Genomic DNA, 24,152 nt, shown 5'->3' with positions numbered 1-24,152 from the left:
AAACGCCAGAGGCACCTTCGTTTAGGGGGATCCTGAGGAGGGATTGAAGCGATAGGACAAGATACAGATATGAGATTGTAATCAAAGGAGCCCAACGGAGATGAAAGGGTGACAGCATAAGCAGAAAGATTAGAGGTTAGGAAAAGGTCAAGAATGTTGGGCGTATCTCGAAGACGGTCAGGAATATGAGTAGGCTGTTGCACCAATTGCTCTAGGTTGTGGAGGATAGCAAAGTTGAAGGTTAGTTCACCAGGATGGTCAGCGAAGGGAGAGGAAAGCCAAAGCTGGTGGTCACTGAAGTCTCCAAGAATGGAGATCTCTAAAAGAGGGAAGAGGGTCAGAATGTGCTCCACTTTGGAAGTTAAGTAGTCAAAGAAATTCTTATAGCCAGAGGACTGTGTGTGTGTGTGTGTGTGTGTGTGTGTGTGTGTGTGTGTGTGTGTGTGTGTGTGTGTGTGTGTGTGTGTGTGTGTGTGTGTGTGTGAGAGTGAGCGAGCACTCGTGTGTGTGTGTGTGTGTGTGTGTGTGTGTGTGTGTGTGTGTGTGTGTGTGTGTGTGTGTGTGTGAGAGTGAGCGAGCACTCGTGCGTGTGTGTGTGTGTGTGTGTGTGTGTGTGTGTGTGTGAGAGTGAGCGAGCACGTGTGTGTGTGTGTGTGTGTGTGTGTGTGTGTGTGTGTGTGTGTGTGTGTGTGTGTGTGTGTGTGTGTGTGTGTGTGTGTGTGTGTGTGTGTGTGTGAGAGTGAGCGAGCACGCGTGTGTGTGTGTGTGTGTGTGTGTGTGTGTGTGTGTGTGTGTGTGTGTGTGTGTGTGTGTGTGTGTGTGTGTGTGAGTGAGTGTTGTAAAATAATTTACCAAGACCACAAAACAATCTTACCATAAATGCAAATGTCCTCTGAAGGTGAGGGCATGGTGTCACTGGGAGCTCTGGTGTTGCACCCTGCAATGCTGGTGGCAAGGGTGGGGTGGCAGCCCTCAATGGTGGTACGGCTGGTGGTGGCATGAGTTCACTCTCAGACTGGTGGAATATAATTATATTGAATGGAGCATGAAACTGTTGTAAAAACAAAGCAGTAAACTTACCTAAAATATTTTGAGGATGACTTGGGTCAAAGTCATGTCCTGATATAATCAATTTCTTAAGAGTATATAATGTTGGCCCATCACAATCACACACACACACACACACACACACACACACACACACACACACTCGGAGTCACGGTGGACGAGCAGCTGACCTGGAAGCAGCATGTCGCCAGCACCATAAGATCAGCTACCTACAGGCTGTACATACTGCGCAGACTCAGGTCACTGGGGACACCGACAGATGAGTTAAGGGGGGTGTACCTCACCTTCATCCTCCCCAAACTCATGTACGCCTCCCCAGCGTGGTCCTCCTCCCTCACACACACTCAAAAGCTACAGCTAGAGTGTGCAGAAAAGGGCGTGCAGGGTCATCCTTGGCCCTGCATACGAGTACACCACCTATGAAGAAGCCCTGACCACCCTGAGTCTGTCCAGACTATCCACCAGGTACCGAGAGGCTCTGGAGAAGTTTGGAAGGGGACTACTGCATCATCCACATCTCAGAAACATGCTGCCGCCTGACACGCCTCGCCCGGCCCATGCCACCAGACACCACAACAAGATAACGCCCCTAAAGGCGCCGCGCATGGACCGGTACAGACTCAGTGCAATTCCCACCATGGTGCGAGCCATCAATCAATAGTCCCTTCTAGATTAGACTTACCTTTAGGATTAATGTTAAGTATTTCCCCACCCCCTATGTACATTTTCAGTTTGTTAACTGACTAAATAATAAACCATTTATTATTATTAATTATTATTATTACACACACACACACACACACACACACTTACTTTAGTCTGTTTTGTTTGCATGTTTCCTGCTTGATGGCTTGTGACCGACTAAATTGGTGATGCGTCATGCCACTCCTTGCACCATACACAATAACAGGCAACAACTGGCAACAAAAAATATTCAATATTATTGGCTTGTGACTTGAGAGAGAGAGAGAGAGAGAGAGAGAGAGAGAGAGAGAGAGAGAGAGAGAGAGAGAGAGAGAGAGAGAGAGAGAGAGAGAGAGAGAGAGAGAGAGAGAGATGCTCAGACAATATACATAAGTTGTAATTTCTAGTGTGTATATTTATACACACACACACACACATATATAATACATATATACATATACACACACACACACATATTATCACATTCATATCATCAATATTTCACATAAGCATAAAGTATAAAATATTACTGTAATTACCTTGTAAAAGTAGAGAGCGTTGATAAAATCTTGTATAGATGGAGGACTCAGCAACTGATCATGTTCATAAACTTTACATTATCATATTTACAACATTACAGGTGTTTTACTCATCGAAAATGACGGAGGAGTGTGGTATGCTTGGAAACAGTCACCGAGGCACAGTCCAACATTGCATTCCTTGCACATGGTTGTGACTAGTTTCCTTTTTCTCTCTCTCATTTTGGTGTCTTTGCACACTACGCACTCTCTATGCCCCTTTCACCCAGCTCTTCTCGGTGAAGGGGATACATGGATTGGAATATGGAGTGCAAATGCCTCGGCAAACTTCAAGCGACTGATATTCCTCCTTGCCTCATCACTCCGTTGACCAAGGCGTGACTCAATAGAGCGAGGTTTCCCGAATCTTTCAAGTTGTGTCACAACTATCTTACTAAAAGCACAAAGGGAAGATTTTTCTCCTGTTTTTACCATGTACATGTTGTAAGCATTTAGCATGCACATGTCAGTCAGATGGAAGGCCAATTTCCTGGTCCAGTTCTTTGCTTTCCTAAGGCAGTCTAAAGATGTTATCTGCATGTCACTCTTATCAATAAGTCTCATATTCTTGTTTTGGTCATTCACAACATCTGGCTTCCTAATTTTCTCATTTGTTTTCCATGATGTTTTTCTGGTATACTCAATCTCACCTCTGTGAATGGTTGACAGGAGATGGACTTCCTTCTTGTCATGCCACCGAATGACGAGAATTCCATCACATTTGTGTTTCTGAAAGTCAACTCTTTTGCTTGGGTGAAACTGTGGCATGTTTTTTGTTCTTTTTCACAGTTCCCGCAGCACCAGTGCCGTGATCTATCAAGAACTTAGCAAGTGCAGGACTTGTTTACCAGTTGTCAGTGCATAATATATGTCTTTTTCCGAGGTATTTCTCCATGAGAAGCTTGACAACTGCACCTGACATGTCAAGAGGATCACCTTTGGGAATGTCTATGTCACTTGCAGAATATATGCACATGTCTAATGCAATTCCTGTTTCACAATCACACAGGATGAACATTTTTATACCAAATCAGTGATGCTTAGATGGAATATATTGCTTGAAATGCACCCTTCCTTTGAAAAGCATCAATGATTCATCAATCACCAGCTTTTGGAAGGGACTGAAGAAGACCTTGAACTTCTGTGGAATGTTGTTCAGCAGAGGTCAAATTTTCCACAAAGGATCAGCTTCATTCCAGTGTGCATGATCAGCAAAATGAATGTTTTTCAGTATGCTTCAATACCAGCCCCTGGTGAAGTAGGTTGGGAATACAGGCATGAAAAGGACATCACTCAGCCAGAAGTTATCAAGCACACTTTTTTTGGAGTGAGGCATAAGAAGTGTAATTGCTATGAAAGTCAAAAGTTCTTCTCTTGTTACATCATTCCAGGCTTTTCTCTCTTCTTCTATTTGGTGGAAATACCCGTTTGTTTCCCACACAATGAGATCAACTAAATCAGTATCAAAATAGTCCAAAAATAATCACACTCTGCAGGTGTCTGCACTCACTATCACCCTCCGTGTCATCACTACTGCTTTCATCACTATAATCAGTAAAACACTCTGTCGAATCACTGCTATATTCTTCATCTGAGGAAAATGATCCAAAACCATGGAGGAAATACTCAGATGGAGCTGTACCACCCTCTGAGTCACCTGAAGTAGATTGTGCTTCCTCCATACTCTCAGTAATTAGACTGAGATAGTATTTCCACTGACCCAGCGCTCTGACTCGTGATGCCACTTTCACGTGGCATCATGGAGTCCATTTACTTGTTTTACTAATATTTCATATAATAGGAGAAACAAACTACCATGGAACTTTCCCGTTACGCGTAGTTTTTGCGCTTTTAGTAACATAGCAACACACACACACACACACACGAGCACCCACGAGCACACAGAGATGGGGAAGGAGAAGGAGGGGGAGTCACCCATATCTCTCTCTCCCTCTCCCTCCCCTTTGCCAACCTTATATTTTCTCTCTCTCTCTCTCTCTCTCTCTCTCTCTCTCTCTCTCTCTCTCTCTCTCTCTCTCTCCACTTTTACGTTATCCATTTACTCTTGTTTTACTGATATTTCGTATAATAGGAGAAACAAATTACCATAAGACTTTCCGTAGTTTTTGCTCTTGCTATTACTATATTCTTATACTTAGTCTCTCTCTCTCTCTTTCTCAGGCAATAAACTATAATGATATAACATAATTTAGTCTCCCCTGTTATGTTTTCTATGATACTCAGGGTGTATTTCTCTCTCTCTCTCTCTCTCTCTCTCTCTGGTAATAAACTATAATGATATAACAATTTAGTCTCCCCTGTCACATTTTCTATGATATTCAGGGTGCATTTCTACCCAGCGGGTCAGGATAGGCTGCCAGATATCTCCCACTTTTTTACAAAATCTAATGTGAGAGCGTTGTCATACAATGTGACGGCCTCGTGATGTAGTCACTAAGTTGCCAGCAGTCCCCAGAACACTACTGAACCAAGGAACACCACGAAAATCCAAAACGGTAGCTGAGAAAATTCATGATTACATGAGCGATCACAGCATGCTTGATTACATAAGTGATCATGGCCGTGTAAGGGTTAAATCAAAATCAAATCAAATCAATGATCAAGTTCATGTAAGAACTAAAGCTGGTGGAGAAAGTCATCCTAGGGCAGTTGCGCACAAGAATCTGAATCCTCCTCATTACCTTTGCATTGTCTCTCATGGCAGGGTCAAGAGCATCAACAAAGTGGAGATTAAACAGAATAGCCTGGAAGCAGTTGCGTGTCATTGCCTCACCAAATATAAAGGGTGTGTAGGAGAGGGTCAGTCAACCAATACTGATTCAAATTCAGCTTTTTCACTATCATCATCAGTATGACAACAACAAAGAAGAAGCAGAAATCCTCCACCATCAGGGGCACCCAGCTAAAGAGGCACGAGTGTGGGGTAATGACCTTGCCACCAATTTGAAAGTATGGTATAAATTTGTCATCTGACAATTTCAGTAACGAGGTGATGGGCATCATGTGCATGAAGAAGTCCAGACAAGAGGACTCTCTCATTAACACAGGCACCTGACACCCAGCTGTGTCACCCCTAGTGAAAGGCTGAATTGTGGGCTCAAAGCTGCTCCAATCTACCCACTCCCACACAACACCCTCGTCATTGCCAAGGTCACTAACAATACTACCACCATTTTTCCATGATCATCGCCATTGTCATCAGGGTCCAGAGCAGGGCAACCTGGTGGCAAAGAACCTACACAAGCATGCCTACGCCCATGGTGTTGACCACAACCAAGAGGAGGCACAGATGCATCCCTAGCAAGCCCTTTACCTTCTACATTTCCCTTTTTTTTGTGGTTCTAGATGGAGTGGAGAGTAATGTTGTGGGTAGAGAAGTGTCCTCAGATATGGAGACAGCTGTAGAGAGACCACCCATGGAGGAGTGGCATGGTGGTGGAGGTGATGGTAGCACAGTAGATAAGCCTGCCTGGCTTACTGCCTCATGCAGCCTACATCATTTTATACTAGGCAGTTTTGCAACCCAGGATGAAGAAAATGTAGATGCAATAAGTGCATCAGGGTTACCTAAGCCTTCTTCATCTTCACTATCATCGTCATATAGACGACAACATGCAGTGAAATCCTTGGGGAGGGAGAAGGTGCGACATAAGGCTTGCCATTTCTCTCAATTCAGTGTAGGTATTTCACTCTCATATAGACAACAACATTTTTTAAAGATGAGTCCGTACATATATGGACCTGGCACTTAGCGGGTTAAGCAGTCAATCTAAGTTAAAGTGCTTTTGATCCTAAATATTTCAAGCTCATAAAAAAATTATACTGACAGATTCCTTCTTACATGAAAAAACACATTACAAACTCATAATTCACTACATCTTCCATCATTCAATCTCAGAATAATTGCACAAACTTAAATTTTGAATATGTGACCCAATCTACATTAATAATAATTAATGGTCAAACTATTAATTCAAGCAAAATTTATTTGTTTATCTCTTCTTATATATAGGGAGGCAAGTGCTTGTGAGAGGGTGGAGAAGGGGTTTAGTAAAATTTGCTATAAGAGTCAGACAGATTTGTGATGCTTATTTTTCTATGAATAATTATATGAGATGAATGCCAAAACTGGAAATGTTGGTGTAAGACTGAAACTGAATGGAGTGAGAATGGACTATGAGAGCATGGCTGTTTATGGATGAAACTGTTGCTTATAGAGCGAAAGGGAACTTTAGAGCTGTGGATCAATTCCAGTTTGTGTGTATAAAACAGAAACAGGTGAATGTGGGAGAAAATTTTTTTTTTTTTTTTTTTGCGGGGGAGAAAAAGAGATAAGTGACTTAGGCAGAGTATACAGATAAGTGCATCAGCAGTGAAAAGATGTGGCATGGTTATGTATACATAGGGAATGGAGGTGAGTTTAATTACCTTGGGGCAGGAATATGTAAACAAGGTGCTATGGATAGAAATTTGCTACAAAAGTTGCACGTCATAGGATCACCAGCAAGGGTTATGAAAGGAAAGGTTCAAGTAATAGTATTCACCAATCAACATTACAGGTAAAAAGTAAGGCACATCAGTATAGTGTAAGTGCTGAGGAATTTAGTTACCTGAAGGATACATAGAGTTGAAAAAGGAAGGGGAGAACAGGAAACACATGTACTTTTTGTTTCCAACCCAGTTCACATATGAGATGCATCCAATTCACTACTACATCACCTCCACACTTTAACATTTCCACTGTTATTTAATATCCATTCTTCCAGCTATAGAGTAGAGGAGGCAGTTTGCGCTACCCTAAGCAGAAAAAAATTGCTACAAAATCACCAGACTTGAATACAAAAACGAAATTTTAACAAGGAGTGTAAAATTTTGTCTGCTCATGATGGCGGGTAACGCGCTACCCTCAATCGCTGCAGTTTCCCCAATTGTGCACTGTAAGTAAGGGAAAGTTAGGTAGGGTCTGTGCGCCACCCAGCCGGGTCTACGTGCTAGGTTGAGGAGGGGGTTGCGCCAGGGGGGGGGTCAGTGCGCTATGGCATGTCGGGTCATCGCGCTAGGTGCCTTAAGTTCTTTGTTTTAATCTACAAGCTATCAAAATCACTCTCAATAGGTAGTTAATAAATCCTCTTGCCTCTCAAGGAGTAAAAGCTTTGGAAAAATAAATGAAAGATTGCAAATTAACTTTTTTTTATTTTTTAAAATAGTGTATTGACAAACATAAAAACTGTGCTTTAGTTATGAATATCATAAACAAATAAATGTCCCACAGAGTTCAAAACAAAAATCTTAACAATACTCCGGGAAAAGTTTCATTTACCAGTATCAAAATAACAAATAAATGTCTCACAGAGTTAAAAACGAAAATCTTAAGAATATTCCGTGAAATGTTTCATTTAACAGTGTCAAAATAACAAATAAATGCCTTTCAGAAATCGAAACGAAAATCTTAAGAATACTCCGTGAAAAAAATCATTCAACAGTATCAAAATAGCCTAATTACATTTATTACAAAAAAACTCAGTATCCATTGTATCAATGTCCTCCTGAGACTTTTCACTCAAATTCATCTCACTCAGACATTCTGCATGCCACCAGCTGTCACACAATACACATTTTATCCTTAACTTTCCTTTTGTTTCACATTGACATTTTCCACAGAGCTCGTTCATATCATCAATTACATCATCCAAGACTGGCTCATCCACACTCTCTGAAGTTTGTTTCCTTGTCTTTCTGCTTTAGGGAAACATACTGAAGTGTCCTGAATCGTTTTTCTTTCCTTTTTCTCTTTTCTTTTTCTTTCCTGTTGTTTTCCTTCTGCCTTTTTTCCTCCATTCTCTTTCTCTTTGCTTCAGCTTCTTGTTCTTTAATTTTTTTCTCTCTTCTCTCTTTCTTTTTCTTTCCATTTTCTCCCTCTCCTCATCTCGTTTCTTTCTCTGTTTCTCTTCAATCATTTGCCGGTACTCAACACCGCTTATTGAGCATGGCAATACTGCGATGGTCTTTTTTAATCCTTTTTTCTTCGGGAATGAGGGCAGCGTGAGGTAATCATCAATCGTTTTGGAATTTTTCTTTGTAGAAGGCAGAGGTTGTGGAGCAGGCTGGGATGTGTAAGGCAGGGGTTGTGGAGCAGGCTGGGATGTGGAAGGCAAGGGTTGTGAGGCAGGCTGGGATGTGTAAGGCAGGGGTTGTGAGGCAGGCTGGGATGTGGAAGGCAGGGGTTGTGAGGCAGGCTGGGATGTGGAAGGCAGGGGTTGTGAGGCAGGCTGGGATGTGTAAAGCAGGGGTTGTGAGGCAGGCTGGGATGTGGAAGGCAGGGTTTGTGAGGCAGCCTGGTATGTGGAAGGCAGGGGTTGTGAGGCAGGCTGGGATGTGGAAGGCAGGGACTGTGAGGCAGGCTGTAAGGTTTTCTCCAACAACACCTTCCAGTCTTCATAGGGTGGGTCATCCATGTCGTATCGCTCCTCGTACCGCTTCATGAATTTTAGAGTTGTTCCTTCCCCTAATGACAGGCTCAGCTTCATCAGCTCAAAAATGTTGGAGAATGCTGAGAGAGTGGGAGTTCTTTGTTCTGGCCCAGGGAACTTGGATTTGGCTGCTGGTGAAGCAGAAGGAACAGAGGTTGAGATTGTTGGGGTACATGCGGGAAGAGCAGTGATGCCAAAAGATGCTGAGGTAGGGAGAGTGACTGGAGCAGCGCTGGAGAAACTGCAGCTTGGCTTCAGCTTGTCTGAGTTGAGTACAACCTCAGGGTTAAAAGGATAGATCCCAGACTTAACAAATCCCTTGTAAGCAAGCTCTGGTCGTGCTGTAGTGTCCCAAGCTTTCTTTAGTGTGCGGGCAAACGTGCACATGGTGACACTCTCTCCAGTTTGGTACTGAAACTTTCTGACGGCTTCACTCCATGCTAGTTTGATTGCCCCAAAGAAAGCTTGATCCAGTGGCTGGATAAGGTGACTGGCATGCGCCTTCAGGCAGTAAAGGATGACACCATTTTCGTTACACAGCGTGCTGATTGCCAGGGAATGATGGCTGGAATGGCCATCCACAAACAGCACCACTGGTCGCTTTTCTCCCAATTTGGGAATGAAGATGTCCCTCAGAAAGCTAAGAAAGACCACCTCAGTGATCCAACCATTTGGAGTTTTTTTAAAAAAAGCCTCTTCAAAACCTTCCAACGCATTGAAGCGAGGATCTCTGGTGTAGGGAAATATCAGCAGCGGTGGAAGGTACTGCCCCATGGCAGAGGAGCAGGCCAACATTGTCACTTGCTGCCGTGTGCCACTTGTGACAGAGTAAACGTGTTTTGCTCCTGTCATGCTGATGATTCTCTTTGTCTTTGGACATACTCGTATATTAAAACCACTTTCATCAGCATTAAAGATCCGGTCAGGAGAGGTCAACAAAGTGGGATCGATGGTGTCCAGGTAATGTTTCATTTGCTGAAACCATTCACCTAGAGCATCCTTTGTCACAATTGCTCTCTCACGGCCAAGTGGTTGTCCAATTCTTTCCCGTATCTCTGGATGCCTCTTGAAAAAGGCTCGCATCCAATCCTTTCCAGGGCGGTTGTTTTTGAAGACAGTCCTCTCTTCCCTATCATCGAGAATGGTTTTCACCATGTCTTTGAGGTCATCTTTGGTCCGTCCAAAACCTCGTTGAGGCACTTCAATCAGCCAATCTACTAGCTTCTTCTCCTCTTCCATTGACAGAACTGTTTTGGGAGCAGGCTGCATAGGTCTTCTTCCCCTGACCTTATCCCCAAGGGTGGCGTAAGGGATACCAAAAGTTTTGGAGGCGGCATTCAGGGACATCTGTTTAGATCTTACCAGCTCCACAGCTTTCTCCACTTGTTCTTGTTTGTACCGCTGTGTTGATGCCATTTCAGCAAGGGCTGTTGAAAAGGATCAGAGCAAAAATACAAATTAACATGCATAATGGAATAATTTTTTTTTTCATTTTTTCCAAAAAAAATATTAGGCTATCCTGGCATTCTCCGCTTTACAAGTTAAAATAGCTTGTGAGTAGCATCTCTCCAATGTTTTTCACGATAACATTAACCATACTGAAAATGCAGATAGCCTAAAAAGAGAAAACAAAAACAAAACAAGCACTCTAGCCTAGTGTTGCTTTTGCCTGGTGGGCGCGCGACCCGCCATGAGCGTTTGTGGCGGGTTTGCGCGCTACCCACGCCCTCTCCTATTTGCTGACACTCAGGCATGTTTATCTCAACCATTTGACAGTCATGTATTATAACAAAGAATTGATTGACAAGTTATGTCAGTTTTGTATCAAAATAGGTAGCAGTGACTAACACTGATATTCATGTGTGTTAATGAAACAGTTAGCGGAAGACAACTTACCTCAGTATAGCGGAAGACGCACTGCCTCTCTCTCCCTGGCGCAAACACAACACTGGAACGGTACTGGCGAGAAAATTTGAACTACGGCCCGCCATTTAAACACTCTGTTTGTGTGTTATGAGATTTAACGCGGGGCTTAGCGCACAGACCCGACTGGCGCACAGACCCTCCAGTACTCTACAGGGGCAGCTGGTTGTTTCACTGGGACATGTTTACCCTTTCCTTTTTTTACTCCACCCTTTCTTCTGTCACTATCACTGGTTGAAGATGGCTGTGATCGTGGTGGTGGTGGTGGTGGATTAGCACCTGATCAGGTAACAGGAGAGCGAGTGCGAGAGCGACCACCCACGATGCCTCCATTTTCACTACCCTCATCAATTTCACAAACTTTCTTTGTTGCTGGAGCATCAGATTCAATGTCACTCGAAAATGTCAACTTTCTCTTAGCTTTTCGTGGCATTATTGAGTTTCTAGGTCTCAATATAGTTCAGTTAAACCACAAGAAACGAGACAATGCAGTGTGTAGATTGGCCCTGTCAAGAGGCTAATAGTGACTGATGCTCATGCACACTTGAAAGCACTAACTGGCAACTTATCATACTGGAGACAGTGTTCCATAGTAGGGCTACCTCCTACATCAAGTTTGAAAGTGTTGCCAAGTCTGGCGCAGTTTTTGTGTGGGGTCGAACATAATGCCGCCCGGGCGGCTCCTCGGTTCTCCACGGTCCAGCCTCCCGGGCGGCTCCTCGGTATTTACGGGTTAAGAAATTGATTATATCAGGACATGACTTTGACCCAAGTCATCCTAAAATATTATAGGTAAGTTTATGGCTTTGTTTTTACAACAGTTTCATGCTCCATTCAATATAATTATATTCCACCAGTCTGAGAGTGAACTCATGCCACCACCAGCCGTAACACCACTGAGGGCTGCCACTCCACCCTTGCCACCAGCATTGCAGGGTGCAACACCAGAGCTCCCAGTGACACCACGCCCTCACCTTCAGAGGACATTTGCATTTATGGTAAGATTGTTTTGTGGTCTTCGTAAATTATTTTACAACACTCACTCACTCACTCACACACACACACACACACACACACACACACAAACACGACCGCTCAATCACTCTCTCACACACACACACACACACACACACACACACACACACACACACACACACACACACACACACACACACACAGTCCTCTGACTATAAGAATTTCTTTGACTACTTAACTTCCAAAGTGGAGCACATTCTGACCCTCTTCCCTTTTGCAGAGATCTCCATTCTTGGAGACTTCAGTGACCACCGGCTTTGGCTTTCCTCTCCCTTCACTGACCATCCTGGTGAACTAGCCTTCAACTTTGCTATCCTCCACAACCTAGCAATTGGTGCAACACCCTACTCGTATTCCTGACCGTCTTGGAGATACACCCAACATTCTTGACCTTTTCCTGACCTCTAATCTTTCTGCTTATGCTGTCACTCTTTCATCTCCATTGGGCTCCTTTGATCACAATCTCATATCTGTATCTTGTCCTATCGCTCCAATCCCTCCTCAGGATCCCCCTAAGCGAAGGTGCCTCTGGCGTTTTGCCTTTGCTAGTTGGGGGGACCTGAGGAGGTATTTTGCTGATTTTCCTTGGAATGACTACTGCTTCCATGTCAGAGACCCGTCTTTGTGTGCTGAGCGCATAACAGAGGTGATAGTGTCTGGCATGGAGACACTATCACTCACTCTTTTTCTTGACCTAAACCTTCCAAACCTTGGTTTAACACAGCTTGTTCTCGTGCTATGTATGATGGAGAGGTGGCTCACAAAAGTACTTAAGCCTTCCATCACCAGAATCTCATGCACTTTATATTTCTGCCTGGAACCATGCCAAATCTGTTCTCCAACTAGCCAAAAACTACTTCATTAACAGAAAGTGTCAAAACCTTTCAAGATCTAACCCCTTGTGACTTCTGGCATCTAGCCAAAAATATCTCCAATAACTTTGCTTCTTCTTCTTTCCCTCCTTTATTTCAACCAGATGGCAAGAGAAGATGAAGAGAAGAAAGGTAGATGTTGAAAGACAGCTGAAAGAGTATGACTAGGCAAGGTGCAAGCATGGAGGCACAGATTCAGAGAACAATAGGAGGGACCCCATCAGGTCCATAAGCCTTCCGAGGGTTTAAGCCAGCAAAGGCATGGAAAACATCGTTGCAAAGAATATCAATAGGTAGCATGAAGTAGTCAGAGGGTGGAGGAGACGGAGGAACAAGCCTAGAATCGTCCAAGGGAGAGTTTTTAACAAAGGTTTAAGCGAAGAGTTCAGCTTCAGAAAAAGATGTGATAGCAGTGGTGCCATCTGGTTGAAATAAAGGAGGGAAAGAAGAAGAAGCAAAGTTATTGGAGATATTTTTGGCTAGATGCCAGAAGTCACAAGGGGTTATATCTTGAAAGGTTTTGACACTTTCTGTTAATGAAGGAATTTTTGGCTAGTTGGAGAACAGATCTGGCATGGTTCCAGGCAGAAATATAAAGTGCATGAGATTCTGGTGATGGAAGGCTTAAGTACTTTTGGAGACAGCTGTAGAGAGACCACCCATGGAGGAGTGGCATGGTGGTGGAAGTGATGGTAGCACAGTAGATAAGCCTGCCTGGCTTACTGCCTCATGCAGCCTACATAGTTTTATACTAGGCAGTTTTGCAACCCAGGATGAAGAAAATGTAGATGCAATAAGTTGCATCAGGGTATCATCGTCATATAGACGACAACATGCAGTAAAGTCCTTGGGGAGAGAGAAGGTGCGACATAAGGCTTGCCATTTCTCTCAATTCGGTGTAGGTATTTCACTCTCATATAGACGACAACATTTTTTAAAGATGAGTCCGTACATATATGGACCTGGCACTTAGCGGGTTAAGCAGTCAATCTAAGTTAAAGTGCTTTTGATCCTAAATATTTCAAGCTCATAAAAAAATATACTGACAGATTCCTTCTTACATGAAAAAACACATTATAAACTCATAATTCACTACATCTTCCATCATTCAATCTCAGAATTATTGCACAAACTTAAATTTTGAATAAATATGTGACCCAATCTACATTAATAATAATTAAATTTTGAATAAATATATGATCCAATCTACATTAATAATAATTAATGGTCAAACTATTAATTCAAGCAAAATCAATTTGTTTATCTCTTCTTATATATAGGGAGGCAAGTGCTTGTGAGAGGGTGGAGAAGGGGTTTAGTAAAATTTGCTATAAGAGTCAGACAGATTTGTGATGTCTTATTTTTCTATGAATAATTATATGAGATGAATGCCAAAACTGGAAATGTTGGTGTAAGACAAACTGAATGGAGTGAGAATGGACTATGATAGCATGGCTGTTTATGGATGAAACTGTTGCTTATAGAGCAAAAGGGAACTTCAGAGCTGTGGATCAATTCCAGTCTGTGTGTGTATAAAACAGAAACAGGCGAATGTGGGAGAAAAAAAAGGGTATGGGAGAAATAGAGATAAGTAACTTAGGCAGAGTATACAGATAAGTGTATCAGCAGTGAAAAGATGTGGCATGGCTATGTATACAGAGGGAATGGAGGTGAGTTTAATTACCTTGGGGCAGGAATATGTAAACAAGGTGCTATGGATAGAAATTTGCTACAAAAGTTTCACGTCATAGGATCACCAGCAAGGGTTATGAAAGGAAGTGTCTATAAATGTAAGGAAAGGTTCAAGTAATAGTATTCACCAATCAACATTACAGGTAAAAAGTAAGGCACATCAGTATAGTGTAAGTCTTGAGGAATTTAGTTACCTGAAGGATACATAGAGTTGAAAAAGGAAGGGGAGAACAGGAAACACATGTACTTTTGTTTCCAACCCAGTTCACATATGAGATGCATCCAATTTACTACTACATCACCTCCACACTTTAATATTTCCACTGTTATTTAATATCCGTTCTTCCAGCTATACTAACCAAAAAAAGAAAACACTTACACCAATCAAGGGCAACTACAGTTTTGTCAAACTCGGGCTCATCTTCAATCCTCACTTCCTCCACCTCTGGACGTTGTTTCTTAGCATCTGGTGCAGGCTCTGGAGAGCGGGAGCGGGACAAGGCTCTCTTCTCTCCCCGTCTACTTGTGCCTCCTGACTCCTCAGTCTCTGAGACCTCCTGCTTCACCTCCACAGCTTCTTCTTTTATCTCTAATTCTTCCTCCTTGACATTCACGTCCATCCCATTGCCAGCATCACTCTTATCAGCTGTGGTAAGACAAGATATTTTAGTTCACAATGTAGAAGCAAAATGCTAAACAATAAAGTAGACATATGACAAGAAACCATACACAGCAGTTAGGTCTAGAAATCTGGACTAAAGATGTCAAGATTAAATATTTTTCCAGGAAACTCTCCTATACATGCAAAGTCAAAGAAATATAAAATACACAAGGCATCACTTGATCATAATACATATGCATGTTGAATAGTGAATATAAGAGGATAATGGATGTTTAAGGCACTTTAAGAGGATGGCAATTTGGTTGAAGGGTTTTTTTGAGAGAGAGAGAGTAGTAGTCTTAAAAGATATAATGGTACTCAAACATATCTAAACATTATCAGTGTGTTTAATGCAACCATTTCAAGAAAAACCTTCACATCTTCACATGTGACTTGAAACACCCACACCAACAACCACTATACAAATATTCTTTGCACTCCACCAATCTTTTTTTTAAAAAGTAAAGAAATAATGAAAATCCTTCAGATAAATGTCATGGTGCAATGAATTAGTAAATGATGACCCAGTTAAGTTTTGTAAGCAAGACTGACAAGATCTCATTTCACTATCATCACCAGGTATGGCAATAGAAGTGGGAAGACATGTACTGAATGGTTTGTGCATTTTCCTTCCCACAATTCTCAATGGAATTTCACATGCAAAAAAAATGCAAACCCACATTAAGACAAACTGGTATGCACAGGACACTTGGTACCCGGGAGATTGCATCCTTGCAAAAGAGAGGTGGCTCCTATGAAACAGCACACTTAAGCATCATCATCCTTTTATAAAGGATGATGGTGCCAGAAGCTCTAAAATATTTGTTAAAAGTCTTAACAAAAATTATAATGTCCAAAATCTTACTCACTATAGTAAACATATTATATTAGTATGACAAAAAAAAAAAATTCTTACTGTCATGAATATTAGCTTCTAAAAACCATAATTACTTTCAATCTGTCTGCAATACTAGACAAAAGAAAGCAAGAGGCAAAATCTGCACTTTGTCCATACTTCAAGACAAATAAAAAGAACCTGACTTTAAATAAATAGATAAATTAAATACACAATATCATGAGTAAATGAAAAAAAAAGCTACAAAAATGTTAAAAATCCATTTTCACAGTAACACCCAAAATCAGATTTAAGTAAAGAGAAGTGATTGCATTACTGAAAGACAGAAAGCAAATTGAAGAACAAGTATTTATGAAGAAAGCAAATTAAAGGTTGAAAATAATAATAATACAGGGGGTCCTTGGGTTATGCCAGAGTTCCACTCTTAGACCGTCATAAACTAAATTTCGGTGGGTCAGAACCTAAGTAACCATCTACAGTATGTAAAAAATCAATCAATCAATAAAATACATAAATATATAAATAAATAAATAAATAAATAAATAAATGAATAAATAAAAACCCTTGCCTTTACTCTTATGGTTGGCTCACTCTACACTTGCTGCTTTCACATAACCACCTGCAGCTTCACCCTACACCTTAAGATTGAATAATATATAAAAATAAATAAATAAAACAAAAGAAAGATGCCACAGCATCAGTCACATGGCACTCCTGCCTCAAGGTTATGCAAATCAGCACAAACCTTATAGCCATATTATTAAATTCCCCGTTCTTCCCGTCCCCACCCACAGGTGTGTAGTAGATAACAACAACTCCATCCCATTCCCACCCATGGGGTTCACCACAGTGACCAAGATTAATGTTGGTAGCCCTTTCAAACCAATAATTCTGAGAAATGAGACAATGAGTGAATTCTTCACTTACATTTTCACTAATATACATTATATAATGTAAAATAATGCATAAAGTTGATGATCTACAAGTAAATAACAAATGAAGAAAATCAGATATGTTGGTGACCTTGAAGATCACTTGTTGTGGTCCCAGAGGCTGACTAGGCCTACCAGTATTAGTTGCCAGTTATGCCACCCTGAATGGCTCATGCATTTATATACACCATTATCTAATGTTTCCGAATCACGCTCTCTATCACACTGCCACACACACTGCTGGCACGAGATGCTCACTTTTACAGACAGTGTGTGTATTTACCTAGTTTACCTAGTTGTATTTACCTAGTTGTGACATACAGGAGAGGAGCTAAGCCCATACTGTCCTGTCTCCATAACTGTTTTTATCCAACTCTTCCTTAAAGTCATGAATATTTGTAGCACACACCACTTCCCCTTCCAGTCCATTCCATGCCTCTATGCTTCTATGAGGGAAGCTAAACTTCCCTTCTGCAGGTGGTTACTTTTAGTTTTCTTCTATGTCCTCCTATTTCTCTTTTGTTCATTATAATGAGATGTTCCCTATTTAGCTTCTCCATCCCATTCAGCAATCTGTACAATGCAATCAAGTCACCTCTCTCTCTCTCATCTCTTTTCCAAGGTTGGGAGTTGCATTCTAGCTAGTCACTCCTCATATGAAAAATCTTGCAATTGTTATCATTTTTATGGCTGCTCTCTGTATTCCTTCCAACTTTGTTTTTTTTTTTCATGAGGTGGCCAAATTATCACTGCATATTCTAATCTTGGACGTATCATTGTGGTGATTATTTTCCTCATCATTTCTATATCCAGATAAGCAAAGGCAACTCTTATGTTTCTTAGTAGGCTGAGAGTTTCACCTGTTATCTTGTTAATATGTTTTTCTGGTGATAAATTCTAATAGAAAATCACTCCCAGATCTTTTTTCTATTGTTGTCTTATTTATTATTTCATTTCCCATCTTATCATGTAACCTTCTGTTACTTTTTTCCAAATTCGATCTTTTTACACTTACCAGAGTTAAATTCCATTTGCCATCTGTTGCTCCACTCCCACACCTTGTCTATATCTCTTTGTAATTCTTCACAATCTTCTGTTCCCTTCACTCTTCTCATAAGTTTTGCATCGTCAGCAAAAAGACTCATATACCAGATACATTCTCCACCATATCATTTATATACACCACAAACATTATTGGTGCCAACAATGATCCTTGAGAGACCCCACTTAATAATGCACTCCACACCGATGTCAGGTCCCTAATTACTGTTCGCATCTCTGTTTTAAAGGAAATCGTCCATCCATTTCAGCATTTTTTTCATTTACAACACCTATCTTTCCAGCTCCCACAGCAATATATTATATGGCACTTTATCAAAAGCTTTTCTTAAATCTTTCATAAATACAGTCTGCCCATCTCTCTCCTGTATGATATCAATCACTCTTGAATAATAGCATAATAAACTAGTGTCACAAGATTTCCCTTTTCTAAAGCCAAACTGACAAGTTGTGAATGTCCTTATCTTCCAAAAATTTGGTCCATTTGTTCTTTATTATCCTTTCACATATTTTTTGCAACCACACTCCTCAGCAAAACTGGTCTATAATTTAGTGGGTCTTGTGTGTCTCCTCCTTTAAATATGAGTACAATGTTTGCTCTTTTCCAATCCTGTAGAACTATTCCTTCATTAAAGACTGATTCACACACATCAGTGACATATCAGTGTCGTGTCCGCTCAGTGTCAGTGAAATCCGTGTTGTTTTCGTGACGTCTACGCACATACATCCGTGGTGATGCTGTACAGCGTGAAATCTGTGTTTTCCAGGATGGCAAAGTTTTCAGACGTGGAGCTGGCAATGATTGCCATAATTCTTGATGAAGAGGAAGAGGCAGAACAAAAAGTGAAGAAGAGAAAGTGGGTACATGAAGTGTGGCAGAAAAGAGAAACTGAAGGAGAGTTTGCGACTCTGTACAAGGAAAAAACTGATGATGAAACAAAATTTTTCCAGTACTTTAGAATTATTTACTGTACTTATCTAAATCCATGCTGGAGATTTCACAGACTCTTTAACAACTCTTACTAGTTTATTTTTATACTAAGTGACAGTACATTAATTTGTTTTAAACGGCCAAAATTCATCCTTACTTATGTGTGTTTCTTCATGTTAGTGATTACTCTAATGTTTTAAGTTGTATATTGAATAGTTAAGAATCCTGAGAGTTGAAAAGTAGTTCTGCAAAGAATTGATGCTGTCTGGAACTTTTTTTTTTTTATGTAGGAAGGACACTGGGTCCCATAAAAAGGGTCAAAGCAGTGGTCAAAAATTGACGAATAAGTGTCTTGAAACCTCCCTCTTGAAGGAATTCAAGTCATAGTAAGGTGGAAATACAGAAGCAGGCAGAGAGTTCCAGACTTTACCAGAGAAAGGGATGAATGATTGAGAATACTGGTTAACTCTTGCATTAGAGAGGTGGACAGAATAGGGATGAGAGAAAGAAATGTCTTGTGCAGCGAGGCCACGGAAGGAGGGGAGGCATGAAGTTAGCAAGATCAGAAGAGCAGTTAGCATGAAAATAGCGGCAGAAGACATCTAGATATGCAACATTGCAGCGGTGAGAGAGAGACTGAAGACAGTCAGTTAGAGGAGAGGAGTTGATGAGACGAAAAGCTTTTGATTCCACCCTGTCTAGAAGAGCAGTATGAGTGGAATCCCCCCAGACATGTGAAGCATACTCCATACATGGACAGATAAGGCTCTTGTAGAGTTAGCAGCTGGGGGGGTGAGAAAAACTGGCAGAGACGTCTCAGAATGCCTAACTTCATAGAAGCTGTTATAGTTAGAGATGAGAATGTGAAGTTTCCAGTTCAGATTATAAGTAAAGGACAGACCGAGGATGTTCAGTGTAGAAGAGGGGGACAGTTGAGTGTCATTGAAGAAGAGGGGATAGTTGTCTGGAAGGTTGTGTCGAGCTAATAGATGGAGGAATTGAGTTTTTGAGGCATTGAACAATACCAAGTTTGCTCTGCCCCAATCAGAAGTTTTAGAAAGATCAGAATTCAAGCATTCGGTGGCTTCCCTGCATGATATGTTTACCTCCTGAAAGGTTGGATGTCTATGAAAAGACGTGGAAAAGTGCAGGGTGGTATCATCAGCATAGGAGTGGATAGGACAAGAAGTTTGGTTTAGAAGATCATTAATGAATAAGAAGAGAGTGGCTGACAGGACAGAACCCTGAGGAACACCACTGTTAATAGATTTAGAAGAACAGTGACCGTCTACCACAGCAGCAATAGAACAGTCAGAAAGAAAACTTGAGATAACGTTACAGAGAGAAGGACAGAAACACTAGGAGGGTAGTTTGGAAATCAAAGCTTTGTGCCAGACTCTATCAAAAGCTTTTGATATGTCCAAGGCAACAGCAAAAGTTTCACCAAAATCTCTAAAAGAGGATGACCAAGACTCAGTAAGGAAAGCCAGAAGATCACCAGCAGAGCGGCCTTGATGGAACCCATACTGGCGATCAGATAGAAGGTTGTGAAGTGATAGAAGTTTAAAAATCTTCCTGTTGAGGATAGATTCAAAAACTTTAGATAGGCAGGAAATTAAAGCAATAGGAAGGTAGTTTGAGGAATTAGAACAGTCACCCTTTTTAGGAACAGGTTGAATGTAGGCAAACTTCCAGCAAGAAGGAAAGGTAGATGTTGACAGACAGAGCTGAAAGAGTTTGACTAGACAAGGTGCAAGCACGGAGGCACAGTTTCGGAGAACAATAGGAGGGACCCCATCAGAACCATAAGCCTTCCGAGGGTTTAGGCCAGCGAGGGCATGGAAAACATCATTGCGAACAATTTTAATATGTGGCATGAAGTAGTCAGAGGGTGGAGGAGAGGGAGAAACAAGCCCAGAATCATCCAAGGTAGGGTTTTTAGCAAAGGTTTGAGCGAAGAGTTCAGCTTTAGAAATAGATGTGATAGCAGTGGTGCCATCTGGTTGAAATAGAGGAGGGAAAGAAGAAGCAAAGTTATTGGAGATACTTTTGGCTAGATGCCAGAAATCACAAGAGGAGTTAGATCTTGAAAGGTTTTGACATTTTCTGTTAATGAAGGAGTTGTTGGCTAGTTGGAGAACAGACTTGGCATGGTTCCGGGCAGAAATATAAAGTGCATGAGATTCTGGTGATGGAAGGCTTAAGTATCTTTTGTGGGCCACCACAATCATGTATAGCACGAGAACAAGCTGTGTTAAACAAAGGTTTAGAAGGTTTAGGACAAGAAAAAGAGTGAGGAATGTACGCCTCCATGCCAGACACTATCACCTCTGTTATGCGCTCAGCACACAAAGACGGGTCTCTGACACGGAAGCAGTAGTCATTCCAAGGAAAATCAGCAAAATACCTCCTCAGGTTCCCCCAACTAGCAGAGGCAAAATGCCAAAGGCACCTTTGCTTAGGGGGATCCTGAGGAGGGATTGGAGCAATAGGACAAGATAAGATAAGATGAGCAGATAGCTTCTGTTGCTGATCTTCATATGTTACTGATGTATGTTCTTGCAATGGCTGAGGTGAGGGATGTGGAGTTGAGGCTGATGATGTAGAAGCTGAAGGCTCAGGTAGTCTTTCAAATGAATGTTGACTGATAAGCATTTGCATTTCATATTTCTGTACTGTGGCAAATATTTCAGATTTTGCTACATTCAAATAATAAGGGGTTAAAGTTTTCAGAGTTGGAGCAATGCCTGCTAGAAATGTGTCAACAGGGTGTGATGAGGTGGAAGCAGTTTGATTTTCTTGTTTACTGATCAAGTACTCGATTAATTTTGCAGAAGCTGTTTGTAGAGGTGCCACTTTCTTCTTTGATTTTCCTGCTGATGATTTTAACTTTAGCTTCAAAAGTAGGCTTTGGTGAGGGCAATGGTTGTCTGCAAATTTTCATGTAGGCCTCTGTCCAATACTGTTGGTTCCCCTGCATCTTTCAGGATGTTCTCTTCTTTGTCCTCCTGTTGTTCTACAACATCATCATGATTGTTTCCTTCATGTTCCTCACTTGCGATGTTCCCTTAGGTTTCCCTCTCGCGCATGTATATCTTTAAAAAGTTTAATTGCTCCGAAAATTTATACAGTTTAATTTTCTTTGCACTTTGCCCATCCTTAGTTGAAGTCTTCTTCATGGATTTTCTGTAATTGTCCCTTATACTGTTCCATCTGCTTTTACATGATGAACCCCACAAAAAAAAGTTTTAATATAAGTTAAATTTCCTTCTTTCAGCTACCTAGCTACGGGAGATTCCTTAAGGACAATTTCGTTCAGCTACCACTTGGGGCATAGCACAGTGTACAAAATTGTCATGGACACTTGCAGGATAATAACAGAAAATCTCATGAGCGAAGTACTACCAAAACCTTCAACAGAGATCTAGAAATCCATTGCTAAGGCAAGGTGCACATTGAGACGCAGGGCAGCACAGAGCAGGGCAGACGCAGGGCAGGGCAGGGCAGGGCAGGGCAGGGCAGGGCAGGGCAGGGCAGCACAGCGTAGCACAGGCGTGGTGCGCACATTGAGGAGCAGGCTGTCGTCCTGTGCGGTAGTGTTGATCATGGCTGTTGCCAAAAATTACTTTGGAAACCTTAGTTCCGATTCCGACTCAGAAAACGAGTTTGAGAAAGTAAAGTTATTATATGACATTTGTAAAGCAAAGAGGTCAGTGTGGAGGAGTGAATACATGGAGAAGAGGAAAACACATGGAGAATTTGCTTTAACTTCTGAGCTGTCTGATGCAAGATACAAGAACTATTTCAGATTAAGCCGAGATCAATTTGAAGATATGCACACAATGATACACAGTGACATATTCTCTGAAGGATGCAACGCCCAGAAACCAATCGGGAGTAGAGAAAAACTGGCTGTGTTTTTAAGGTGAGTTTATTTTTCTGCAAATCCTTTTTTGAAGAATATAGGAACTGAGGCAAAAATTTTGTAAATAAACATTTTCGCTTGTCTATTCATACATTATACTGTTTCAATAAAGAATTGTAAAAGAAAAATAATAGGGACTGAGGCAGAAATCCTCTAAATAAACATTTTCGCTTTACTGCTCATACGTAATAATGTTTCCATTATTAGCCTACATAATAAAGAGTTGTAAAAATAAAAATAATAGGAAAAATAATTTTAATTTCATACTCAAAGAGAGAGAGAGAGAGAGAGAGAGAGAGAGAGAGAGAGAGAGAGAGAGAGAGAGAGAGAGAGAGAGAGAGAGAGAGAGAGAGAGAGAGAGAGAGAGAGAGAGAGAGAGAGAGAGAGAGTACATTCATCACCAATAAACAACGTAATCACACATGGCTTTCAGAGCATAAAATAATTTGATGTGAAATCATGGGATGCATCCTGATGCTCTTGCGAACACATGGGGTGAGATTGTGATGTATCAGCAGTAGATGGATCAGTAGGTGTAGTACATACAAGAGGAGTAGAACCATACGAGGAGTGAGAGGAGTGACCTTGGGAATGAGGAGACATGCCTAACAAGGTCTCTTCAGCGTCCGAAACTATACGGAATACTTCCCGCTTGATCATGTGCTGTGATGCTGGTGGCATTTTAGCCGTTGTTGCATACATAGCCATGAAAAACTGATATAGGGGATCTCTTTCCTCCTGTCCTAATTTGTCTTCCAGCTTTTTCCTTTCAAGTGCTCTGTGTTTGGCTCTCTCTTCATGATTTGCAATGGATTGTTTCAGTAGAGAATTAATATCTGCTTTCATTTTACGATTGTCTACAATCTTTTTCTTCTTTATTGTTCTCGAATGAGCTGAAGGGTCCACAATACTCTCACTATTATCATCGCGATCATCATCATCATGAACGTTGTCATGGGGCACATTTTCAATGTAAATCAGTGGTGGGTTCTGTACTCCTTTCTTCATCGGAACTAATATCACCTTCAACAGTCCGTTGAGTGTCATTGTCAGTCCCAGTTACATTTGAGCTTGTCTCTCTGTTGGCCATGTATGGTACCAGAAATTCCATTTGCTGCTGATATTTCCATGGCTTAATCACAACAGCACATGATCCACTCGTACCCTTTAATTTCTTTTGCCTCCTAAGGGCGTCACAATGACAATTATGTATTTTTAGCCATGCCTCCTTTGCAGCAGCCCCTGTACAAAATGGAACATAATTAACACTATAAGAGAGAGAGAGAGAGAGAGAGAGAGAGAGAGAGAGAGAGAGAGAGAGAGAGAGAGAGAGAGAGAGAGAGAGAGAGAGAGAGAGAGAGAGAGAGAGAGAGAGAACAGGGTAAAACTATAGTCGAGCTTAATATCTTTTCAGATATCTGGCTACTGGAGATTCCTATAAAAGC

General features: G+C 41.4%; 1 protein-coding gene across 5 annotated transcripts in view; it reads right to left on the bottom strand.

Annotated features, from left to right (window-relative positions):
* LOC135102737 (heterogeneous nuclear ribonucleoprotein U-like protein 1) overlaps nucleotides 1-24,152 on the bottom strand; it is a 93,744-nt gene that overhangs the window by 52,126 nt on the left and 17,466 nt on the right. For 3 of the 5 annotated variants that reach the window (XM_064008239.1, XM_064008242.1, XM_064008243.1), the window contains exon 3: nucleotides 14,723-14,989. In XM_064008239.1, coding sequence (XP_063864309.1) covers nucleotides 14,723-14,989 — 267 coding nt within the window. Of the gene's footprint in view, nucleotides 1-7,529; nucleotides 10,249-10,717; nucleotides 12,606-14,722; nucleotides 14,990-24,152 lie in introns of those variants that run through there. The other 2 variants (XM_064008240.1, XM_064008241.1) reach the window with 2 other exon arrangements.

Source organism: Scylla paramamosain, chromosome 8 (genome assembly GCF_035594125.1).
Source record: "Scylla paramamosain isolate STU-SP2022 chromosome 8, ASM3559412v1, whole genome shotgun sequence".
NCBI classification, from domain to species: domain Eukaryota; kingdom Metazoa; phylum Arthropoda; class Malacostraca; order Decapoda; family Portunidae; genus Scylla; species Scylla paramamosain.
Note: the sequence above shows the minus strand (reverse complement) of the source record. Positions and strands in the feature narration are given on the sequence as shown.